This window comes from Dromiciops gliroides, chromosome 4 (assembly GCF_019393635.1).
Source record: "Dromiciops gliroides isolate mDroGli1 chromosome 4, mDroGli1.pri, whole genome shotgun sequence".
NCBI lineage: Eukaryota > Metazoa > Chordata > Mammalia > Microbiotheria > Microbiotheriidae > Dromiciops > Dromiciops gliroides.
In genome coordinates this window covers 246841716-246868264 of record NC_057864.1, presented here as the reverse complement: position 1 = coordinate 246868264, position 26549 = coordinate 246841716, and the positions used below count along the sequence as shown (strand labels likewise).

At 41.6% G+C, this 26549-nt stretch overlaps 1 protein-coding gene across 1 annotated transcript; it reads left to right on the top strand.

Moving 5' to 3' along the window:
* On the top strand, positions 1-23987 carry BNIP5 (BCL2 interacting protein 5). The gene is made up of 7 exons (XM_044000298.1): positions 1-115; positions 10576-11105; positions 11322-11745; positions 12507-12638; positions 14649-14713; positions 20106-20354; positions 23952-23987. The coding sequence occupies exons 2-7, from the start codon at positions 10587-10589 to the stop codon at positions 23985-23987; spliced, it is 1425 nt and encodes a 474-aa protein (XP_043856233.1). The 5' UTR covers positions 1-115; positions 10576-10586.
* The last annotated feature ends 2562 nt before the right edge of the window (positions 23988-26549 follow it).

The window sequence follows — 26549 nt, the reverse complement described above, 5'->3', positions numbered from 1 at the left end:
ATTGAACCCTTTGGATCAGCTGGGCCTGAACCTAACCTGAGCACACAAAGTCCGAAGGAGAGAGCTGCACTGCTGAACACACCTCCACACACAGCACAAACACTCAACTGGCTCGGTAAGCTCAACTTGGGGACTGTGGGCTTGGGGGATTTGAAACCACAAGAAAGCATAGAAATTCATCTAGTCCAAGCTTCCCCCCACTCCACCCCCTCCCCAGAGCAGGAAACTGAAGCCCAGAGAGTTTAATCTGGCAGAAAAGGTTTACTCCACAGAGGAGAAGTGACTTGCTCAAAGTCACCAAATTACTAAATAGTAGTTTTGGGATTTGAACCCAGGTCTTCTGACTCAAAAAGTCTCTTTCTATTGTGCTGGCACACTGCTTCTAGTGTAGCCTGGGGTCTTCTGCGACTGGATTTTGTGGTGATGTTTGGGGTTTCCTGAAACATAGAGGCCATCCACCTCATTTTATGGATGAGAAAACTGAGGTTGAGGGTTGTTGTTCAGTTGTAACATTCATTTGTGACTTTTCGTGGTGGGTTGTACTTTCCTGTTACAGTGTTGGAGTTACTGTATACATTTGTGTGGGGTTTTTTTCCTTATTGTGCTTATATTTTGCTTCCAGTCAGTCAATTTAAGTCTTTCCATATTTTTTGGATTCATCCTATCAACCGTTTCTTACAGCCCAAGTAATATTCCATTACATTCACTGGCCATAATTTGTTTAGCCATTCCCCTCTGCTTGGTTATTTACTTTGTTTCCAGTTCCTTGTTAGCACAAAAAGAGAGGCGGTTTCTTTAGAATCTGGAAGAAGGTTCTTTATAGCCTGGCCTGGATGTATTAAAAGGCAGAGGGGGCGGCTAGCAGCCCCTGTGGCATGGTTTGTGTGGATGCCTCTCTCAAGTCCTCCCTACTCTTAGTGCTCAGTGATTATCTCCAATCATTCCTGTATAAAGCTTGTTTGTTGTTTGCATATCATCTTCTTTAGACTAAGAGGTCCTCAAGGATAGGAAATGTCTTTTGCCTATCATTGTAGCCTCAGTGCTTATTGAGCACAGTGCTTGGCTCAGAGTGGGCACTTCATAAATGCTTGCTGACTGACCCCAGAAAGTCTTCTTCACCTCTTTGTCTTTGGGCTTGAAGGGTCAACTATTAGAGCTACAATCTTTAGTCTTCAAAAATTGCCTACTAAAATGTGGCTGACTGTCTGAAAGACAGAGTCCCTGGTGGTATCGGGGTGGAGAGTGGGGGAGGAGAAGAAGCAGATGGAAAAATGGGATCTTAACCTGTATTCAGGGAGGTGTTATATCCAGGGATAGAAAGGTGACTGGCTTGACATTCTCTGCCCAGTTCAGAGTACCAGTGGAGTGGAGCCATGTTCAGGTATGACATTACATTTTAAGAGGGATGTTAACAAGATGGAGAGAGCATAGAATTATAGAGTTTGTACAGGAAATGGCAGCTAGGTGGAACAGGGCATAGAATGCCGGGCTTGGAGTCAGGAAGACTCATCTTCCTGAGCTCAATTCTGGCCTCTGACCCTTAGTAGCTGTGTGACTTTGGGCAAGTCAGTTAGCCCTGTTTGCCTCAGTTTCCTCATCAGTGAAATGAGTTGGAGAAAGTCTTTGCCAAGAAAACCCCAAATAAAGAGTCAGGGTCATAAAGGGTCATAGAGAGTCAGACACAACTGAAAAAAAAAAGACTGAACTGGAAGGGAGCTTAGAGGCTATTGAATCTGACCCCCTGATTTGATATAAGAGGAAACTGAGACTCAGGGAGACCCCAAGGTCACATAGGTAGTAGAAGGTAGTGCCATGATTCGAACTCTGGTATTTTGACTGTAAAAGGAGGGTTCTTTCTATCACAACTGCTGCCTTCCTAAGTCCAGAGGTGGGTAAACAGGAGAGTGAGTTGACTGGAAGGCTTAATGTATGAAGATGGGTGGAAGGAAATGAGGATGCTTAAGCCTGAATTCCAATTCAGTGATCCTGAATGTAGGATTTCTCTATGTGTATGGGGGTGGGGGTGATGCATAATAATGACAAGGAAGAGCTTGAAGATTTATAAAGCACTTGTTAAATGGAATGTGGAAACAGTGTTGAATATGGAGTCAGAGAACCTGGGTTTGTAGCTGACTTAAGGCACAGAAAGACATAATAGTTATACAACTTCAACAGATTTAAAGGGGCATAATGTGAAAAAAAGAATAAGACTTTTTATGTTGATGGAGAAGATAGAAATAAGGACTTTTTTATGTTGATGGAGAAGATAGAAATAAGGACAATGTGTGGGAGTCAACTTCAATATAAGGAAGAGTTTTCTGGCAATTGTCAATCAATCAACAAAGCATTTATTAAATACCTACTATGTACCAGGCACTGTGCTAAAAAAAAAAAAAAAGGGGGAAGGGGAGGAAAATCTGCTTCTGCCCTCAAGAAGTTTACATTCTAATGGGGGAGAAAATATGCATTTAAATTGGTATACACAAAAAAAACCTACCAGTATCTTTGACAAGAAAATCCCAAATAAGCTCATGAAGAGTCAGACACAACTGAAGACTTAACAACAAAACTTTTACATGAAATGTACATTTCCTAAAACATTTCCTAAGCAAGGGTTCTTAACTTGGGATCTATGAACTCGTTTTTAAAAATATGATTATTAATAATTTAATAACTGTATTTCAATAGAATTGGTTTCTTTTGCAATCTGATGCCTTTAAAAGCATTATTTTGAGAAAGAGTCCATAGGTTCCTCCTGTCTCCATTTCACATCAAGAGTTAAGAATCCTTGCTGCAAAGGCATCGGTTAAGTCAGCTGAGCATGCTCTGCAAGCATACGTGATTGTGAACCTCTGAAGCAATTTCTCCATCCCAATTTCTCCCCTCCTGCTAAGAAAATGATAGATAATAGCTTCCTAAAAATGCCCACTGACTGCTAGCATTATCTTGTTGGCTCTCTAACATCCACAAACATAGAAGTGCCTCAGGGCATTGCATTTTTAATATACATACAGTGCCAAGAGTGGATCTCCTGAGACTTTAGTAATCACCTACTTCCTCTCACTCAGTAATAGAACAGGAAGAAGCCTCCCCCAGTCCCCTATAATCTTAGTGTTTTATTCCTTATTGCTTGGTCACTTGGTCAGGTAGTGAACTCCCCATCATCTAAAGTTTCATAGGAACCATTGGGGTTTGGAATTAGAACTGGACTAATAAGTCACATGACTTCGGATGACCCCTAAAGTATACTTGTAAGGGGCTTAGCACAGAGAGTGCTACATAGTATGCACTTAATTAATATGTATTGTTGGGGCAGCTAGGTGGTACAGTGGATAAAGCACTAGCCCTGGATTCAGGAGAACCTGAGTTCAAATGAGGCCTCAGACACTTGACACTTATTAGCTGTGTGACCCCGAGCAAGTTGCTTAATCCTCCTTGCCCTTCAGGATAAAAAAATTTAATATGTATTGTCTTCCATTCCCCTTCCCTGTAAGGTAGGATTTGCACCTTTGAAGTACAGTATTTTGTTTTGATTTCTGTCGTGTACTTTATGTAGCGCCATTTATATAGCGCTCAGGTTTACAAAGCGTTTTCCTCACAATGTCTGTGTGAGTTAGGTTGTGTCTATTTTTATTTATTTGTTTGTTTTTAGTGTGCCTATTTTATGGAAGAGGAAGTTAAGGCCCAAGAAAGGTTAAGTGACTTGTCCAATGTCATACAGCTAGTAAGTATCTGAGACAAGACTTGAACCCAGATCTTCTCACTAAGTTTAGGATTGCAAAATCATTGACTTAGGAAGAGACTTTAGAGATCATGTGGTCTAACTACTTTCAGTAAACGAAGAAAATGAGGCCCAGAAAAATGTGCACAATGCCATGGTGAGGGGCAGTGGAGATTTGAACTCAGGGCTTGAAATTCTAAATCCATTGCTCTCTCTTTGTTGAAAGAAACCAAAGACTCATCTGTCAAAGATGCTAGAAAAGGGATTCTTTTGGATGGGATGGTCTCTAAGTTCTCATTCAACTCCATGACTAATTACATGAAGTACCTATGAGGAAAGTACTAGGCAAGTAAGCCCAGACACGCTTATTTTTGTCCCAATTCATGATGCAGTGTTGAAAGCTGTGGGAAGCAAACTCTACCTGTGCCTCTTTCCACTGGTACCATTCATTGCATTGGGCTTCATCTCACATCTGGTTTATAGGCTCATGGGGATGGAGAATCAGAGATCTAGAGTTAGACAGAAACTCAAAAGTCATCTAGTCCTTGTTTTAAAGGTGAGGAAACTGAGGCCCAGGGGGGTTGTGATTAAGAGTTGTAGGTGGGATTTGAACCTTGGTCCTCTTTCTCCAGGGTCAATCTTCTCTCTACAGTGGGAAGGGACTTTAGAAGTCTTCTACTTCAATTCCTTGAGCCCCAGAGAGATTGAGTGGTTTGTCCAATTTCACAAACATAGTAAGTAGCAAAGTAGAATCTTCAGATTCTAAATCCAGTCATTGTGCTCCAGGTGTTAGAGTGACAGAGACAGGAAATGTCATTTGCATGGTCATGAGCCCTACTGTGATGCTTAGGAATGATGTAGTGGACAAGGCACTGAAATTGGAGTAGAGGCCTTGGGCTCTGGTCCAGGCTCTTCAAGAACTTGAACAAGACATCATGAAGGGGTTGGACTGGCTGGTCTTTGAGGTTGTCTTCAAAGTTTGACATTCTAAGTAATGTTGACAATAATAATGATGAGCTCGAGTGGTTGGGTTTGACTATTTGAACTATAATCCTTTGGTCATTCTAGTGACCCCTCACTTCTTCATCTCTTTCTTCATCTCCTCACCTCCTTACCTCTTCATCTCCTCATCCTTTCACCTCCTTGTTGTTCAGTTGTTTCAAGCATATCTGACCTTTCATGTTCCCATTTGGTATTTTCTTGGCAGAGGTACTGGAGTGGTTTGCCATTTCCTTCTCCAGCTCATTTGACAGATGAGGAAACTGAGACAAACAGGGTTAAGTGACTTGTCCAGGGTCACACAATTAGTAAGTATCTGAGACCAGATTTAGACTCAGGAAGATGATAACTCCAGGTCTGGCACTCCATCCACTGCACTGCCTAGCTGCCCCTTCACCTCCTTACCTCCTCACTTGTTTCTAGAACCATAAAACATATAGAAGTAGAAGAGACCATCTAGACTGGAATCTTTACTTGACACATGAAGAAACTGAGGCTCAGAGAAAGGACATGATTTATACAAAGTCACAGAGAATGAGTGGCATAGCCAGATTTCTCGACTTGGTTAGTGATCCTGCACATTGATATCTCTATTTCAAGGGGAGGAGAGTGAAGCACATGAATAACAACAGAGTTTTATGGAGAACATGGGAGTTTTACAAAGAAATGTTTACTTTAAAAAGTATAATCACAAATATCCAAACATACTCCCAAAAGGTGGGAAGCATAATTGCACTCCCCCCTTTGTAGCCCTTCCATCTCTGGGGAGGGGAAAGGGATTAGGTTCACAGGGTAGCTGGGTTCTGACAGAGCACAGGCCCAGTTCCGAGTCCAGAAGCCCTCTCTGGCACCTGAAATCAGGGCTTCCCCGCCCAGCCAGCTGCACCATCCTGCCTGAGATTGTGACTCTGAGGTCATTCCTGTGGCTTGAGATCCCAGGTCCCATGGGAATTGGGACTCTCCAACCTGAAACTGAAGAGAACAAAGAACCCAGAACAGAACATGACATCTCCGGGGGTGTGTTTCTGGGATCCAGAGTAAAAGAGGGAAAGCAGGGGAAGGAAAGTCCTTCCCCTCTCACTAGTTCATGGATCCCATGTTGTGGATGAACTGTGGTCCTCACCCCCTACACAAAGAGGGTAAGAGTGACTAAAAAAAAAAAACAGAGTGGAGGAAATGAAAAAGAGAGAGGCCGGCTCGGTCTTGCCAGCTTTAAAGATACAGGAAGCCAAGCAAAGGAAGTTGCTCCTCCACAAGTGGTAAGGGATGCATAGGCCTACATGTTGGGTAATCTGGATCTGCTCCAGGATGCCTCCAGGGTAGGTGAACTGAACATGCCCAGACAAGCCCGGGCTACAAAGCATTTGTTATTTGGCCTGTGGAAACTGCTGAATTCGAAATCAGAGGACCTGGGTTTGAATCCCATCTCTCCTACTTACTATTTGTGTGGACTTGGGCAAGTCAGTTACCTTTTCTGGGCCTCAGTTTCCTAATTTGTAAAATGAAGACATTAGACTAGATGACTTCTGAGCTCCCTTCTAACCCTGAATCTGTGATCTTATGATCTGAGAAAGAGTCCAAAAATCTGCATTTGAGTCTCAGCTTTGATACTTCATTGCTGTGTGACCTTGGACGAGTCACTTTTCCTCTTTGGGTGTCAGATAGGTACACTTACATTACTGACCAGACAGAGCTATAGTATGAAAATAGGTCCATAAACTTGAAAGGGCTTTAAGGAGAGACAGTGTAGTCTAAGATGCAGAGACCAGGTCTCAGATTCAGGAAGACCTGGGTTCGAGTCTCACTTCTGCCACCTCAGTTTGTGACAACAAATAAATAAATCTCAATGCTTCTAGGCAATAATTTGTGACTGTATCTACAGAGAGATGAAATCACAGGTCCAGCTCCTTCCAAAAATTTTATTTATATCTATAGATCTATAGATACAGATATGTATATATATATATAATTGTATAAAACAAATTGTATACAAATATATACATTTATATATACATGTATACATATATACAGTACATATTTGTTATTGTTCAGTCATTTCAGTCATGTCCTATTCTTCATGACCCCATTTGTGGTTTTCTTGGCAAAGGTAGTAGAGTTGTTTGCCATTTCCTTCTCTAGCTCATCCGACAGATGAAGAAACTGAGGCAAACAGGATAAAGTGACTTGCCCAGGGTTACACAGCTATTAAGTGACTGAGGTCAGATTTGAACTTCAATCTTCTTTATTCCAGGCCCAGCATTCTAACTACCATACCACCTAGCTGCCTCTCTCTCTGTCTTTCTCTCTCTCTCCTTCCATCCTCCCTTCCTATATATATGCATGTGTGCATACATATATGTGCATATATATGCAAAAAATTATATATATATGTGCATATATATGACCATGAGCTGTTATTTAGGTTAGTGAAATAGTATAAGTGAAAAGAATAAAAATTTAAAATTATGTTATATTACTATATATTAATATTAATAATTATTTATTTATAAAGTTAATAAAAGATATATAGAGAGAACTGATGGCATTTGAATACAGATTGAAACATAATTATTTTTGTTAGTTACTTTATCAAAAACAACAACAAAAAAATGATGAGCCGGATGCTCTCAGAAAAACCTGGAAAGACCTACATGAACTGATGTAGAGTGAAATGTACTATATACAAAATAACAGCAATAGTGTAAGATGATCTGCTGTGAATGACTTGGTTATTTTCAGCAATGCAAAGATCCAAGATAACACTGAAAGACTTATGAAAATTGCAGTCTATCTACAGAGAAAGAATTGATGGCATCTGAAAACAGATTGAAGCATAATTTTTTTGTTAGGTCCTTAATCTGAAATTTTGTTTTTTTCTATTTTCTTTCACAACCCGGCAATGTTTTGCATGACTACTCATATATAACTTACATTGAATTGCTTGAGTTCTTGGGGGGTGGGGTGGGGAGGGAGTGAGGAAGAGAAGTTGGAACACAAAGTTTTTTTTTTAATTGATGTTAACATTTGTTTTTACATGTAATTTGGAAAAAATAAAATTCTAAAGAATGTGAAAAAAAAGTTAATAAAAGAAGTCAAAGAAATAGAGCAGGCTTGAAAGGAACAATCCTACCCCATAACAGATCATATCTTTGGGGGATATCCTGTTGTTGTTGGGTTTTTTGCCAATTCACTAGTGAATTTTAGGAGTCATCAGAAGTCTTGTGATCAGAGGCTCAGTTGTATTATTTATGAGTTAGTTTGAACCTTGTACCTGTTAGTCAAACCCAATAACTAGTTTACAATCAGCCACTCAGTTTCTGTGTTCAGTGGTTTCTGAGATCATCCCACACTTTGTTTGATTAGGTAAGATGGAGACTTCTTGTTGTTGTTTGTCCTTCATTTTCAAAGAGGAACAATGACTAGATAATAATGTAAAGTCCTGTATGCACAAAAATGATGTAATACATAGATGAGTTACAATTAGAAGGATGTGTGGGCTTTCGGGCATTTTTCTAATAAGGATATATTTGCATCCATCCACTTTCACTCTGTCCCCATCTGACCAAGAGTAGGATTTTCAAAACAGCTGAAAGAAATTGAGGCTGGGACATAGGACCATGGAACAACACTTTCTGTTTGATCTTGGGCCAGTTGCTTCTCCCTGGGCTTAGTTTATTCTTCCATAAAATGAAGAGGTTGAGGATAGACCAAATGATTTCTAAGGTCCCTCACAGTTCTAACATTCTAGGAATCTATGTCCTGGCTTCATCTTGGCCACCTTCCCCTCCTTAACAAATGGAAGATTTCCAAAGCTTTCCTTTACCTTTTCAACCCTGACATGGAGAAAGGATGGGCCCTGTGCTATACAGTTTTTTTCCAGCTTCATGTTCCTTGATCCAAATTTTGTCTTGCAGTGATGAGCAGGAAGGGAAAAAACCCAAAAAAACACTGCATGGGAATTCAGAATATTTGGGTTCTAAGCCTGTCTTTATCAGTAACTCACCATGGATCTTGGGCAACTCACTTAAGAGACAACCAAGGGTAGAAATAAGAATGCTGGATTTGGAAACAGAAAGCCCCACATTCAAATGCCAACTATTCCACCCAACTAGGGTGGAGAAATTTCTTCCCCTCAGTGATCTAGAATTTCCTTGCTTGTAAAATGGGGATACTAAGACCTGCCATGCCCATTGGGTTTTTTTCCCCAGTTAACAAAAATCTACCTTCTTTCTCATCAATATATTTTGTATCACAATTTTAATTAATGAGCAATTGAAAAACCAATGATGGCCCCAGAGATTAGGTAAGAAAACACACTCCCATCATGGCAGTGGAGGAGGGCTAACAGGGACAGAATATTGTAAATAGGAGGTCACTGGGTCTAATGTTTTAGCTTAATTGTTTTTCTTTGTCACAAGTCAGGGCTGGGGGGAGGGGAAGGACAGTTAAAATGACTTATGTAAATATATAAGTCATCACTAAAATGCATATTGAAAGAAAATAGCAAAAATCTTCTTCTCTGCCTTGAGAAGCAGACAGGAAATGGGAGACAGTTTCCAGCTAAGGGTGATCCTCCAGAGTTCACTTTGGCAAAATATACCATCATTTGTAGACAAACATGGTGTCTCTACTGATTCACCATCAGCAGGGAATTTGTTTTACTTGTTTCCCCAACAGGTGTGGGGATGAGGGGCAGGTAGGGTCTTGCTGGCTCTCTAGCACTTCTTTGTGGTCAGATGGATGGCTAAATAGCACAGTCTGTCATCATAGACACAATGGGGACTAAACCTATCTGAGGCAACAATTGTCATCATCATCAAAACAATAATGCAATTTACTTTTATTACAGCCCATTGGGGTTCTATTGCTATCTATAAACATTATCAAAGAAGGTACTGATACAGTGGAAAGAACTGGCTTGGAAGTCAGTGAACCAGGGGCAGCTAGGTGGTGCAGCGGATAAAGCACCAGCCCTGGATTCGGGAGGACCTAAGTTCAAATCCCACCTCAGACACTTGACACTTATTAGCTGTGTGATCCTGGGCAAGTCACTTCTACATATGAGGAAACCAAGGCTCAAAGAACTGCTTAAGATTACATAGCAGTATGGTAATAGGTTTTACACGAATGAACATACACAACCTATGTCAAATGCTTACCATCTCAAGGAGGGGAAGGAAGGGAAAAAATTTGGAACTCAACATTTAAAAAAATAAATGTTAAAAATTGCCTTTATGTGTAATCAGGAAAAAGAAAAACATTTTTTAAAAAGAAAAAAATTCTGAAACCAAAAGGATGAGACAATTCTGAAAAGAATAAATATTTAAAATTATGTTATATTACTATATATTAATATTTATGATTATTTATCTTATATTTAAATGTATTATGAATTATAAATAAATATAACCAATAAAATAATGATAAATAAAAATAATTTTAAATTCTCCTAACACAAAGTACAAAAGAAAGTGGGGGAAAAAATCATATAGCAGCTCAGGCACATTTGAAGCACTGAAATGGTGATGTGGTATACCTCATGGGACCAGGGACAGGAGATCTAGTCATAGGTTCTATTCTCAACTCTGTCACTAACTAAACATTGGGCACATCACATAGCCTTTCTGTGCCTCAGTTTCTTCTTCTGTAAAATGAGGGTAATAATATTAACATGTATTCTTTCTTCCTTAAAGGACTGAGGCAAGGATTCATTCACTTTGACTAAGCATATGGCATCTCAAGAAGTTTTTATTCACAATATTACCCTCTCATTATGGGTTTATTCATTCCTTTTTCTGACTACACTCACACCCAGGGTTCTGTTTTCCTAAAAGAGGTGTTTGTTTTTGTTGTAGCTAGAGCAGGAATGGAGAAACACCGGGCGTCATGGAAAGCAGAATCCTGCATGAGAAGAAAAGGCCATTCCCCAGACAGATTTCAGGTCGTGAAGAAAATGCCAGGAACTGGAGACTCTCAGGGTTCACATTCGCCTCGCCGGGCATTAAGTGATAAGGTCCGACCCTTGGATAGGCAAGCAAAATTGCTGGATAGTGATGCCTCTGTGACCCCAGAGCTTGAGAAAAGCAAAGGGACCCTCAGTGAGCAGGATGGCCAAAGAAGTCACCACAAGGACAAAACCCATAAGAAAGGGCAGCATGGGTTCCTAAAGGCCCTGGTGAACTTCCTGACCAAGACAGGGTCTGAGGAACAGAGGGAAAAGGGAGAAAAAAAGCCAAAGGAGAAATGTAATTCACCTCAAGACCCAAAACACCTAGAAGCATTTGTAGATCCACCAGAGCCAACCTTTGGGAAGAAAGATAAGGAAAAGGGAGACAAAACATGGAAGGAGAAATCTATCTTCCCTCAGGGTCTGGAACCCCCAGAAGTATTGGCAGAACCACTAGAGACAATCTCTAAGAAGAAAGACAAGGAAAGAGTACGCAAAAAGTCGAAAGAGAAATGTATTTCCCCTCAGAATCCAGAACCCCTAGAAACATTGGCAGAACCACCGGAGACAATCTCTAAGAAGAAAGACAAGGAAAGGGTACGCAAAAAGTCGAAGGAGAAATCTATCTTCCCTCAGGGTCCGGAACCCCCAGAGGCATTGGCAGAACCACTAGAGACAATCTCTAAGAAGAAAGACAAGGAAAGGGTACGCAAAAAGTCGAAGGAGAAATCTATCTTCCCTCAGGGTCTGGAACCCCCAGAGGCATTGGCAGAACCACTAGAAACAATCTCTAAGAAGAAAGACAAGGAAAGGGTACGCAAAAAGTCGAAGGAGAAATCTATCTTCCCTCAGGGTCCGGAACCCCCAGAAGCATTGGCAGAACCACCAAAGCCAACCTCTAAGAAGAAAGAGAAAAAGTCTAGCCTCAAGAAAGCCTTTTCTTTTAAGAAACATGGCCATGAAGAAGCCAAGAAATCATCTGGCTTGGATTCTAGAAGCCCTGAGGCACGGAGGCCGACAAAGCCTACTTTTCTTCCTTTGTGCTTCAGCCATAGACCAGCAAGTCTGACTATTCCTGGTAAGCTGGACCAATCCATGTTGCCATGGCAACTCTGCAGCTGCCTCCTCCTCCCTCCCCCAAGCGGCCAGCTTTAGGAGAGGGTTGGTAACTTTTGAAGGGCAGCAGGTCCTGTCTGTATTTATTTATTTATTCCCTCATTTGCTCTTTTGTGAGTAGGGAGAGAATTGAGGGGGCCTTGGGAAGATCATCTTGGCTGCCTTGAGGTCATTCCCCACCCCCTCTTAGAGTAGCTACTGCTGGAATGACATAGTTCATTGGCAGAATTGTCAGGTACTACCCCCTCCCCAAGGGAAGAAGAAAGGACAGTGGTGACAAGAGGACAGCAACTAAAATTTTCCTTATAATAGTCCTATGAGGAAGGTAGTATAATTATCATCATCCCCATTTTACAGATGAGGAAACTGAGACTCAGCTGGGTGAAGATCACATGGCCTGTTAGTAGCAGAGTCGGGACTAGAAGTCTCCTGACTTCTAGTTCTTATTATTCACTTCTCTTTAGGGTGCACCACAGCTGCTTGATGTGGTTTGTTTCTGCTTCCTGAGTCTCCCTTTATTGTTCTGTGGATTTAAAATACCTTTGCTGGGCAGCTAGGTGGTGCAGTGGATAAAGCACTGACCCTGGATTCAGGAGGACCTGAGTTCAAATCTGATCTCAGACACTTGACACTTAATAGCTGTGTGACCCTGGGCAAGTCACTTAACCCTCATTGCCCCAGGAGGAAAAAAAAAAGATAAAATACCTTTGTTTCTGTTTCCAGACCCAGATGAGAAGGAAGCACATGAGGCACTCTTCATGGAAGTTGGGACTCTTGATTCTACTGGACTTTCCAGCCAAGTTGGGTGGCCCCCACCAAAGGAACAGCCACCTTCTAATAGACTTTCTGAACCTGGTGAGCAGGATTTTAACCAAGGTCTTGGGTGGACTTTTGCTCTGAGATCCTGGGGTGAGGAGGAAGCATTCTCCCCCCCCCCCAACTCTTGGTCTCACAAAATATTAGAACTGGTCTTTAAGTCAATTCCCCTGGGCAGGATCTAGACAACATTGTAGGTTGTAATTATCAATAGGATTATAGAGATATAAGAGACTTTGGAAAGCAAATCCCTCATTCTAAAGATGAAGTCATTGGTATTGTTGCGAGGGAAATGAATGGTGGGGGTCCTTAGGTATTCCTCTTTGTTTTTATTTTGTGGGGCAATTGGGGTTAAGTGACTTGCTCAGGGTCACACAGCTAGTGAGTGTCAAGTACCTGCAGCCCAATTTGAACTCAAGTCCTCCTGAATCCAGGGCAGTGCTCTATCTACTGTGCCACCTAGCTGCCCCTGGTATTCCTCTTTAAAGAATTATACCCTCTCACACACAGATCCAGTTAGAATAAAATAATCTTTTATTTAAGCACTAGAGCAAGGAGACCTCAAGAGGAGTCTCGAGGGGAGATAGTTCCAAAGACAGGGTTCTCTGAGATACCTATCTCCTCAAACAGGAGAAAGGCCATAGCATTTTTCCCCCTCTTTTTTTTGTGGGGCAATGAGGGTTAAGTGACTTGCCCAGGGTCACACAGTTAGTAAGTATCAAGTGTCTGAGGCTGGCTTTGAATTCAGGTCCTCCTGAATCCAGGGCTGATGCTTTATTCACTGTGCCACCTAGATGCTCCCAGGCCATAGCTTTTACATTCTTTTTTTGGGGGGTGGGGTAGGACAGTGGGGGTTAAGTGACTTGCCCAGGGTCACACAGCTAGTAAGTTTCAAGTGTCTAAGGCCAGATTTGAACTCAGGTCCTCCTGAATCCAGGGCTGGTGCTTTATCCACTGCGCTATCTAGCTGCCCCAGGCCATAGCTTTTATAGATGGTCATGGGGTGACCAGATGGGGTCACCACCTGACAATGGAAAGTTCCCTTTGGGGGAAAGTTTGAGTAAAGTCTGGAATGAATGGACTTCTGGAGTTATCTCTGTCCCCTGGTTCAGATTAGGCAGCCTCCACACCTAATGGGTTTATGTCTCTTACTTCTCCAGGAGTGTTCACCCTTTAGCTAGTGGGCCAGTTTCCCAACCCCCATAATAGTATGGTCCAGGGAAAAGCACACTATCTCTGGAGTCAGAGGACCTGGGCTCAGATCTTGCCTCTGATGATCTCTACCTTGGTAACCTTGGGCAGATCATCTTTCCTCATCTGTAAAACGGAGGGGGTTGGACTCCACAGTCTCCAGGCTCCCTCCCAGCTTGGGATCTATGACCCTATGAAACTGAAACCCAGAGACAGAAAGCAGTTTGCCCAAGGCTGCAAGATTGGTTGGCTGGTGGCAGAGCTGGGACCAAAACCCAGTTCTGGCTCCCATTCCAGGGCCCTTTTGTTTCTGGTATGTTGTTCTTTGTCTTGTTCCTCTTACAGCCCTGGAAGCAGGAAGAGTTTTATTTGTTTCAGAAAATTATCTGGGGGAAACTGTGCTCACAAGCAGTTTTGCCAGGCTGTTTAAACATCATAACTACAACCCTGCCCTGTCCTAGTCCCATCCTCCCCTCCCCTTCCCCACCATGTCCCTCTCCCCCACCCATGTCCTGCCTGGTAGAAAGGGCTGAGTTTCCTCCTGAGATGGTTGAATTAGGTTGAAAGTCAAGAGGAGGGGTAGCTAGATGGTGCAGTGGATAGAGCACACTGGCTCTGGAGTCAGGAGGACCTGAGTTCAAAGACGGCCTCAGACACTTAACACTTACTGGCTGTGTGACCCTGGGCAAGTCACTTAACCCCAATTGCCTCACCAAAAAAAAAAAAAAAAGAAAGAAAGAAAAGAAAGTCAAGAGGAAAAGAATCTTGAGTGCTGAATCTGGTTTCTATAAAACAATATTGTCATTTAAGGAGCCTGGACATTAAAAAGTAATCCATCTCTCTCTTCTTTTCTTTTAGATGACATTATTATCCAGAAGATAGTTGCTCTTCTCAAAGAGCAAGGTGACAAGTACAATGAAAAGGTAAGAAGAATGCCCCCCCCCATACCTCGTTAGTTTCATGGACCTAAAAACTCTGCCTATTCAAAGCTTATCATTAAGTCAAAATCTCCTCATTTTAAACTGAGCTAACTGAAACAAAGATTAAATGACTTTCCCAAGGTCATACAGCTAGTAAGAATCAGTGGCAGGATTCAAACTCATGTCCTCCTGACTCCAAGTCCAGTGCACTACACATTACACCAGGATGCCTGGGTTAGTTCCCAGTCAATAGTGTTCTCTCCCATCATTAATCCTGCATGTATTCTACCATTCACCATATAAAAATAAAACCCTTCAAATTGCTATATACATGGGTGTTGTTGTTGTTGTTACATAATTAATGGTAACATGCTACTTGATTTTTCTTTTATCATTCTGTATGGAAGATAGTCCAATATGGCAGAAAGAGCAGTGGCCTGGGAATTGGAAGACTTGGGTTTTGGTCTTGGCTTTCCTCCTCATTGTATGACCATCATCACCTCCTTCGTCTGCGCCTTAGTTTCCTTTTCTGTAAAATGAGAGGACTGGACTAAATGGTCTCTAAGATCCCGTTCAGCTCTGACGGTCCAAATATCTCAGTCTTCCTTTAAGAGTAGGCTGTATCGGGGCAGCTAGGTGGCGCAGTGGATAGAGCACCGGCCCTGGAGTCAGGAGGACCTGAGTTCAAATACGGCCTCAGACACTTAACACTTACTAGCTGTGTGACCCTGGGCGAGTCACTTAATCCCAATTGCCTCACTTAAAAAAAAAAAAAAAAGAGTAGGCTGTATCTTCCCAGTTACATTTGTAAATTCCTTTGGGGCTAGCAATTAGTTTTTTCCCTTTTCTGGATTCCCCCCTCCTGCCCCCCACAGAGCAAATCAGAGCCTGCACAATCGATTGTGTGTCCCAGTTCTGGGAGGCTCGGCCCCCTCTGCGTTTACTCAATGATGGAGACTCTGAATCTTCATTGTAGTATATACAACTTGACTGAACATAGCTATGAGCCATGAAAAGCAACGCTTTGGGGGCACTAAAATGTATCCATGTAAAATATTAAATGCAAATATAATGTTCTTAATTGCACCTTGTGGGATTCACTCTCTAAGCAACTGTTTATCTTGCCTAGCTCTCATCCCAGGTCTAGGACTAGTCATAGAGTTGATCATCTGAGTATTTTGTTTGATTTGTTTTGGTTGGTTGATGGATCAAGAATGAGGAGTTTCATTTCTAAGGTCTCTTCATGCTCTATTATTTTGCCCTTTTGTGTTTATAGACATAGACATATATGTAGACATAGACATTGACATAGACACAGACATACATACACAGACATATATATACATACATATATATCACTTAACAAGTATTTATTGAATATTTACAACGTGCTAGACACTGTACTATGAGCTGGATTACAAAGAAAGGCAAAAAACAGTCTCTGCCCTCAAGGAGCTTACATTCTTTTTTTTTTTTTTAATGTATGAGGTATTTTATTTTTTCCATTACATGTAAAGATCTCAACTTTTGTTTATACAAGCTTTACAATTTCAGATTTTTCTCCCTCCCACCCCTCCCTCCCCCCTCCCCTAGACAGCAGGTAATCTGATATAGGTTATATCTATATATCTCTATACATATACATATATATATATATACACACACACACATATATACACATAATAACATTAATCCTATTTCTGCATTAATCCTGTTACAAGAGAAAGAATCAGAGCAGTGATGCAAAACCTCAAAATAGAAAGAAAAAAAAAACCCAACAGCACCCAAAACAAAAGAAATAATATGGTTCAATCAGCATCTATACTCCACAGTTCTTTCTTTCTTTTTTTTTTCTTGGATTTGGAGATCCTCTTCTATCATGAGTTCCCTGGAACTCTTCTGTACCATTGCATTGGTGAGAAGAATATAGTCCATCACAGTAGGTCAACACTCAATGTTGATGATACTGTGTACAATGTTCTTCTGGTTCTGCTCATCTCACTCATCATCAAAGGAGCTTACATTCTAATGGGGGAGACAACATGGGTACTAACAAGATGCATTCAGAGTAGATGGAAAGTAATCTTAGAAGGGAAGGCTCCAAGAGCTGAAGGGACTGGGAAAGACCTCCTGCTTTCTATGAGGGATAGAGGATGAAAGGCCTGGCCATTTGGTGAACAGAGGCAAATTCAGAGTGATCTGACTTCCTTTGGCATGCATGATTAACAAATTATTCTGCTTGCCAAATCATCCTACCTGCCCGCTTCCATGTCTTTCCTTCCGCTTCTTCTTTATATGTGCCTACCATGCATTAAAAAAACCCCAAACAAACAAAACCCTACGTTGATGATAATGACAATAACTTGGCCACCTTTTTTTGTTTGTTTGTTTTGGGTCTGGATCTATGATTTCGTTGATGTGTAGAGCTTCTGTTATGGGAACTCTTTCTACCAAAGTAGATTGACAACTTATCTGTAACATAGCCTAGAGAGAGAAAGTTGCCTGCAATTGCTGGAGAAGTTAAGTGATTCACCTATGGGAACACAGATATTATGTATTAGAGGCAAGACTTGAACTCAGGTCTTCCTAATTCCAAGGTCAGCCTTCTATCCACTATGCATAACTCTTTCTTTCTCTCTCTCTCTCTCTCTCTCTCTCTCTCTCTCTCTCTCTCTCTCTCTCTCTCTCTCTCTCTCTGTGTGTCTCTTTCCATCTGTCTCTCTGTCTCACTCACTCTCTATCTACCCATGACCTTTTCAGACAGAAACTCCTACCAGCCCAGGTTGACACACCTGCTGTACAACTTATAGTCTTAGAGCCCAGAGAAGTTAAATGACACACCTAAGTCCATAAATTTTATGTTAGAGGTGAGCTTTGAACCCAGGTCTTGCTGATTCAGAGGTCTATTCTCTCTGTCTTGCTTCCTCTCCTCTTTTTTATAGGCTTATGAATTTGCTGGTCTTGGCTTCTTTATGCAGTGCATCTCATAGCCTGTTTCTGCTTTCATTTTCTGGGTGTCACCCCTTTAAAACTCTATAAAAAAATAATGCCAGGAATATGTTGAGAAACCCAGACTCTCTCTTTAAACAGGAAAGACAGTCCAAGACAGTGAAATGGTAGGATCAAAGACAGAAATAGCCATGTGTGCTCAGGGCATGTTCAGTCAGCCAACTTGACTAGAACAGAGGGTTTGTATGAGACACTAGGATCATTGTATCTAAAAGTGAAAGAGACCTTAGAGACTAGGAGTTCTTCACCTTTTTGTGTGTCATGGACCCCCTTTGACAGTCTGGTGAAATCTATGAACTCCTCAGGGAAAAAAAGTTTTTAAATGGATAAAACAAAATACATAGAACTATAAAAGAGACCAATTATATTGAAATACAGTTATCAAAATATTTTTTAAAATAAGCTCACTGAATACGGCAGAAATAGCCCAACATCTCACACCATATACTAAAAGAAGGTCAAAATGGGGTACATGATTTATACATAAAGGGTGATACTATGAGCAAATTAAGAGAGCATGGAATAGTTTATCTGTCAGATTTATGGACAGGGGAAGAATTTAGAACCAAAGAAGATATAGAGAGCATTACAAAATATAAAATATATAATTTTATTACATAAAATTAAAAAGCTTTTGCATAAAGCAATGCAACCAAAATTGTAAAGAAAGCAGAAAACTGGGAAAGAATTTTTACAAGTATCCCTGATAAAGGCCTCATTTCTCAAATACATAGAGAACTGAATCAAGTTTATAAAAATACAAGTGGAAATCCCCCAATTGAGAAATGGTCAAAGGATATGAACAGGCAGTTTTCAGACAAAGAAATCAAAGCTATCTATAGTCATATGAAAAAAAATGTTCTAAATCACTATTAATTGGAGAAATGCAAATTAAAACAACTCTGAGGTACCACCTCTCTCCTATCAGAGTGACAAATATAACAAAAAAGGAAAATGTTGGATATTGGAGGGGATATAGGAAAACTGGGACACTAACTAGTCTACTGTTGGTGGAGTTGCGAACTGATCCAACCATTCTGGAGAGCAATTTGGAACTATGCCCAAAGGGCATAACCCTTGATCCAGCAATACCACTGTTAGGTCTATATCCCAAAGACATCCCCCAAAAGAGAAAAAGACCTATATATAAGGCAGCTCTTTTTGTAATGGCTAAGAATTGGAAATCAAAGGGATGTCCATCAATTGGGGAATGGCTAAACAATCTGTGGCGTATGATTGTAATGGGATATTATTGTGCTATAAGAAATGACAAGTGAGGCAGCTAGGTGGCACAGTGGATTAAGCACTGGCTCTGGATTCAGGAGGACCTGAGTCAGACACTTGACACTTACTAGCTGCGTGACCCTGAGTGAGTCACTTAATCATCATTGCTCTGCAAAAGAAAGAAAGAAAGAAAGAAAGAAAGAAAGAAAGAAAGAAAGAAAGAAAGAAAGAAAGAAAGAAAGAAAGAAAGAAAGAAAGAAAGATGACAGATAGGTTGATTTCAGAAAGGCCTGGAAAGACTTTTATGAACTGATGTATAGTGAAGTGAGTAGAACCAGGAAAATGTTGTGCACAGGGACAGCAATATTGTTTGATGAATAACTGTGAATGACAACTATTCTTAGCAATACAATGATCCAAGACAATCCCTAAGAACTAATCATGAAGCATACTATCCACCTCCAGAGAAAGAACTGATTTTGACGGAACACAGACTAAAGCATGCTATTTTTCCACTTTCTTTCATTTTTTTCTTTTATTTGAGTCTTTTTATACAAAATAGCCAGTATGGTAATGTTTACATAATTGCACATGTATAACCTTATCTGATTTTTTTACCACCTCAGGGAGATGGGAGGGGAGGCAGAGGAGAGATAGAATCTTGAACTCAAAACTTTAAATAAAAATGTTTATTAAAAAAATAAGTTTGGGGCAGCTAGGTGGCGCAGTGGATAAAGCAATGGCCCTGGGTTCAGGAGTACCTGAGTTCAAATCTGGCCTCAGACACTTGACACTTACTAGCTCTGTGACCCTGGGCAAGTCACTTAACCCCCATTTCCCTGCCCAAAAACAACAACAAAACAAAACAAAAAAATAAGTTCACTGACCCCTGGTTAATAACCCTTCATCTACTTCAACCCCTCTTGTATTCCAACGTCTTTATTAAAAAACAAATAAATATTTATTAACCAGCTACTATGTGCCAGGCAAATTTTATAGAGGTGGAAACTGAGACCCACACAGAAAGGAAGTGATTTTTCCAAGGTAGCAAGTAACAGCGCTAGATAGGATTTGAACTCAAGTATTTCGACTCAAAAACCTGTGCTTGCCTCCCAAACCCAGGCTGCCTCCCATGATCTTGTCCTTTGTTTCTGCATTCTAGATCAAAGAAGATTCAAGTCTTGGGGAGTCCTGGGACAGCATCTCCTTTTCCTCCATCCAAACCTTGGCAGACGCTCTCGTAAATCAGGAAGAGAACCAGAAGAAGTCAGATGGGAGTCCAGTAGACAGACACTACCATTTGACTAACAAATATGCAGGCAACACTAACCATGCTGTCCATCGAATCATGGGCTGGAGAGACCACGTTGTCACACACACATTTGGCCATATACCTTATAATAATGAGCAGGTAAGTGGGAGAGAGGAAGGGGATGACACAGGATGTCCAAGAACTTTTGTATATAGTATCAGGAGATACTCTATCCTTTTAAAGAGAGACCTGCCCCAAAAAGCAGGTCCTCCCTATTTCTGCCCTCTGCTCATCCAAATAGTACCCAACTTTCACTGCCCAGCTCGCTTTCTTAGCTCTTTCCTTTCCCTAATGACTCAGACCTGTATGAATCACTCCCTTCTCTAATTTTTCTCTCCAATTCCTATGGTGATATAACAGACCACCTTAGAATGATGGATAAAGCCTTCAAGGCAGAATTAAAAGAGTTGGATTCTAGACCTTGGGAAAATCCCTTAACTGAACCTCAGTTTCCACACCTGTAAGAGTAGAATAATCCCTTCTCTGTCTACCTCACAGAACAAATTGGACAAGATAATTTTCCCAGTTGGGCTTTACCTGTGTCTCCACCTGGCTTTGGTCCTAGAGCCTACTACTTTTATGTATCATTAGCCTGAAGGGTCTTGAAAAGTTAAGGCCTATATGTCAAGATATACATGGAAGTATTTTGTATAGTAAGAATGAATGAATATTTAGTCATTTGTCTCTGACCTGTAATCTCCTGTAACTCAATTCAGTTCAAGTGTAACACCCTGTGTTAGGCCCTGGGGGTGGGGAGAGATATAAAGATGAAATAATCTACTCTCTCTAAAGCAAAATAGGGAAGGTGCAAAGGAAAGGAAGAGATAAGGTTAGGAGAAATATGAGGAGAGAGAGATCGCTTTTGCCTAGGGGAGGTCAGGGAAGACTTATATCAAGGTGGACCCCTGAATTGGTCCATTAAAGATGGGATAGATCTCAGTAAGAAGAGGTGCAGAGAAACTGGGCAGCAGAAAATAGCAAAGGCCCAGGGACTGGAAAGGGAAGACAAAGAAAAAGAGACTCAGATAATCTAGAATGACTGTAATGTATAGTGCATGAAGGGGAATAGTATGAGAAAAATCTGAAAAAGTTGGTCAGATACAAGTGTAATCATCATTACATCCCCTACACCACCAATGGAAAAAAATATGAAAAAAAGTTTCTTTAAAAATTCTATTCGGGGGCAGCTAGATGGCTCAGTGGATAAAGCACTCAGCCCTGGATTCAGGAGTACCTGAGTTCAAATCCAGCCTCAGACACTTAACACTTACTAGCTGTGTGACCCTGGGCAAGTCACTTAACCCCAATTGCCTCACCAAAAAAAAAAAAAAATTCTAATCGACTTACTAGCTGGGCAAGTCATTTAACCCTCATTGCCCCAAAATAAATAAACAAACAAACAAATAAATAAAGTTTTTAAAAAATTCTATTTGATGGGGGCAGCTAGGTGGTGCAGTGGATAAAGCACTAGCCCTGGATTCAGGAGGACCTGAGTTCAAATCGGGCCTCAGACACTTGACCCTTACTAGCTATATGACCCTGGGCAAGTCACTTAACCCTCATTGCTCTGCAAAAAAAAAATCTATTTGCCCTGACATTTTATTAATATTATAGGCTGAAGCTACATGGTACAGTGTCTAGAGCTCTGGGTCTGGAGTCAGGAAGGTCTGAGTTCAAATCTAGCCCCAGACACTTCCTTACTAGCTGTCAAATCACTTAACCCATATTTGCCTCAGTTCCTCATTTGCAAAATGGGGACATACTGGAGAAGGAAATCGTAAGTCACTCCAGTATCTTTGCCAAGAAGGCCCCACGGACAAGATCACGAAGAGTCAGACATGACTAAACAACTGAAGAACAACAACAAATATTACTATCTCCTTTCAAGCAGGTTGGCCAACTGAGTTTCAGAGAGGTTAAATGATTTGACCAAGGTCACCTATATATTAGGCTCAGTAATTTCCATTACTCTCTGACTTTGAGGTGGTGCAGACCTACCTTTATGGGGGGTGCTTGTGACCTCAGACGTGTCCCTTCTCTCTGTGTCCATGTCTTCACCTAGAGAATTGGGAAAGGAGGACCACAGCCCTCCTGCTCTGGTAGCCTGTAAAATGATTCCAGCTGGTGAAAGAATGATGCTAAAGAAAAAAAAAGCCTCTTCTACTGGCCTAGAGTCTATCTTTTATCTCTGTTAACCACTACTTATTCACTCAGTCAGTACCTTGCATATGTCCAGCATTTAGTCATTCATCCATCCATCTAAGCATCCATCCATCCATCAATTCATTCATTCATTCAATCGAATTCTCCCAGTCTGGCTTCATCTGCCTGTCTACCTTGCCTTGGTCCTATGGCCTACTTTAATGTATTATGAAAATATTTTACTGACTGGCCCCTAATCTGACTGGGTGGCCTAATCTAACTGGAGGACTAATCTGGGGACTTTTGACTGGCTGGCTATCTGACTGCTATTAATATAATATGGGCTGGGGGCAGCTAGATGGTGCAGTGGATAGAGTACCGGCCCTGGATTCAGGAGTACCTGAGTTCAAATCCGGCCTCAGCCATTTAACACTTACTAGCTGTGTGACCCTGGGCAAGTCACTTAACCCCAATTGCCTCACTAAAAAACCAAAAAAACCCCCCCAAAACAAACAAAAAAGAATCCTCTTAATTAAATAATCAAAGCAGAATTTATTTATAAAAATCAATGTAAAAGATAAGGGTTAAGAAATGCAAATTATATAACCTGTCTGCTTTTAATATAATAAAGGCCATTGCTGCCTCTTGCCTTAGGGTATGTGCTGCCAGCTTTCTCCAACTTTCACTCTTTTTCTCCTTCACTCCAGCTTCCCTGCTCTTTCACTGCTCAGCTCCTTTCTTCTAACTCCAAGCCTCTTTCACTTTGTCGACCACCCCCCTTACCATCTAACTTTCCTCTCTGTACTGCCACACTGAAACCCCTGCATCTCTCTCTCACAGACCTGCTTCTCCTTGTGTTCTCTTAGTCCTCTGGCATCCACCTGAGTTCCCCCAGTGTAGGTTTTTCTCCACCTCCTCTGTGCTGACCACCCCCCTTTAGCGTCTCTAGTGTCTCTGTATCCTAGCCCTTCCTCACTTTCTCCATCCTCCTTGTACCCTCTCTCTTTTGTTCTCTTAATCTTCCAGCCTCCTCCTTCACTTTCTCCCCTGTATATATGTTCCTTTTGTCCCCTCAAACCTCGGGCTCCCTGCTCCCCAGAACATGCCAAATTAATCTGCCGGCAGCACTAGGGCTGCGGCTGGGCGGCTCGACCACACCCAGGGCTCCAGGGGCCCGTGTCTCCTGCTGTGCGCCTGGGGCCTGGCACAGGCTGCGTCAGAGGCCAGCCTGCACAAGCCCGGGATCTCTGGAGTAGATCCCCCCCAGGGCAGAGGGAGCTGGGGCTTTTTCCCCCAGCTGTCTGACCTGGCATCCCGTAAAGCCCACGGGGCTTTTTGGCTTAGCTGAAGCAGAGGGTGAGGGGCACCAGCCCCTCTTACACAGAAAAAACCCCTGAGGGCCTAAGGCATTTTAATCTCAGCCCAAAGGCAGGGTCCCCAAATCAAAATAAATTTCCACAGTATCACTAGCCACCCCTGAGTGGGGCCAGCCAGATCCTAAAGGGATCTATATCTCTAGGACTATATCTCAAGATGTCTATTTTCTCTTCACAGCATGGGACAAGTACTCCCTTCCTTAGTCCAGACTGAAGTCTAGGCCTCTCTGTTCCTTCGAGTTGCCATATGAGAAGCAGTTGGAGCCATTAGGAGATGGGGATATGCTTTCTTAAAGCCACAAGTTAATTCTTCATGGACCTGCTGGAAGCCAAGAGATTAAAATCGCCGAGTGCTCCCGTGCCTTTACATCTATTGATCGATTGGTCACTTCTTATTGAAATGGGGGATGCACCAATGTGGGCATCAAACCAGTTCTCTGGCAGAGTTTCCTGTTGGAAAGAAATAGTGACTGAGCTTGGCAAATCCTCGAGTTCATTTCAACAGATGCTGGTTGCGGGTGCCCTCTGCATGCCAGGCAGGGTCCTTCTGGAAGGTGCAAAGATGAGGATAGGCATACAGAGAGCCAGTGGTGGTATAGGTAGTCTGTAGCCCTGGAATCAGAAGACCTGAGGTCCTACTAGTAAGCGATGTGACTCTGGGGAAGTCATTTCCCTTCTTTGAACCTCAGTTCCCTGATCTGTCAAATGGGGAGAAAAATAGTAGTAACCTACTTCACAGGGTTGTTGTGAAGAAAGCAGCTTGTAAACCATAATGATCTATAGTCATGTAAACCATTATTATTATTATTATTATTATTATTATTATTATTATTATTATTATTATTATCCTTAGGGAGCTCAGGGTCCAGTAGGAAAGATGTGACATTCACTATAATGCATAGTGTGATAGGGTAGGTGCCATGATGAAGTCTATGGGTATCTGGTATAGTGGAGAGGGGATACAGAGGTGTAAGGGAAGGAGGGAGAGAGAATGGGAAGAGAGAGAGACAGAGACAGAGACACAGAGAGAGAGAGACACAGAGAGACAGAGAGAGAGAGAGAGAAAGAGAGAGCGAAGAGACACTTGGAGTTAGGGACACATGAGTCCCAACATCATCTCTGACACTAGCTTTGTGACTATGAATGAAGCTGTAAAATGGTAATGGGAGGGTTGAACTACATGACCTCTAAGGTTCTTTATAGCTTTAAATCCTATGATACTATGAAATTGAAGAGAACTCTACCAGAGGAGCAATCATTTCTGGCTGGGGAATCAGAAAAGGCTTCATGGAGGAAATAGCATTAAACAGCTTTGGAGAATGGGTATAGCTTCAATAAAGGGAGCTAGGGGAATGGGATAGGCATTCTAGGCCTAGGCAATACTATAGACCATGTGCAAAGGGCAGGATACCATAGGATGTTCAGGGAACAATCAGTAAATAGTCCAGTTTGCCTGGGACATGGAACACGTAAAGGGGAATAATGTGAGATAAGGGTGGAATGGTTGGAACCATTCATTCATTCAAAAAACAGTTATTAAGCACCTACATGTCTGGTAGGGTAGCTAAGTGACACAGTGGAAAGAGTGCCAGGCCTGGAATTACATTCAAATCCAGCCTTAGACACTTACTAGCTCTATGACCCCGGGCAAGTCACTTAACCCTGTTTGCCTTAGTTTCTTCATATGTAAGATAAACTGGAGAAGAAATGGCAAAATTGTGCCAGTATCTTTGCCAAGAACATCCCAAATAGGGTCGAGAAGAGTTAGACATAACCAAAACAACTGAACAAGGACACCAAAAATGAGTCAGGTACTTGGCTAGATATTGGTGATAGAGAGGCAAAAATGAAATCTTTCTTGACTTCAAAGGGCTTTTGTTCTATTGAAGGGAAACTATGCATATATATGCATATGCACACACATACACATGTGTATAAGTGTATGTCCATATACACATGCATGCATGCATACACACAAATATATTTATATATAAATTAAAACATACAAAGTAAGCGAATCAACAAGCATTTATTTATTGATTACAAGCTTAGTATGTACTAGGCACTGTGCTAAATGCTAGGGATATAAAGGCAAAAAACCTAGTCCTCTGGCCTCAAGAAATTTGCATTCTAATGTGGGAAACGACATGTAAATATTTGGTAGATTAAAGATTATATATGTGTGTATATAGAAATACATACATATATACACATATATACATACATATACATATACATGCATGCATACATGCATACATACACACATACACACATACATACATACATACATACATACATACATACATACATACATACATACATATATATATATATATATATATATATACAGAGAGAGAGAGAGAGAGAGAGAGAGAGAGAGAGAGAGAGAGAGAGAGAGAGAGAGAGAGAGAGAGGGAAAGTAATCTGAGAAATCACTAGCAGCTGAGGGGCCGAAAAGGGCCTCCTGAGGTGGGACTCTCCCCTCCTATAGGTGAACTTCAGCAGAGTCTTGAGGGAAGTCAAAGAAGATCAGAGGTAGTAGTAAGGGGACAGAGGATTCCAGGCATGGGGGACACCCATTGCAAAGGCACAGAGACAGGAGAGATGGAGTATTGTCTTTGAGGAAGTGCAAATAGGTCCTTGTGGCTGTCACAGAGTACAGTAGGGAAGTGAAAAGTGAAGATTGGAAAAGGAGGAAGGAACCAGGTCATGAAGAGTTCCAAATGCCAAGGGAGGACTTGATATCGGATCCCAGAGGTTCTGGAGATCTTGTTAA

What these genes read in the sequence shown, in the direction of transcription:
- BNIP5 (XM_044000298.1), top strand. Translation starts at nt 10,587, where the DNA reads ATGGAGAAACACCGGGCGTCATGGAAAGCAGAATCCTGCATGAGAAGA. An exon ending in AGCAAGTCTGACTATTCCTG is followed by an intron (nt 11,746 to 12,506) that starts GTAAGCTGGACC and finishes TTCTGTTTCCAG; the next exon opens with ACCCAGATGAGAAGGAAGCA. An exon ending in TAATAGACTTTCTGAACCTG is followed by an intron (nt 12,639 to 14,648) that starts GTGAGCAGGATT and finishes CTTTTCTTTTAG; the next exon opens with ATGACATTATTATCCAGAAG.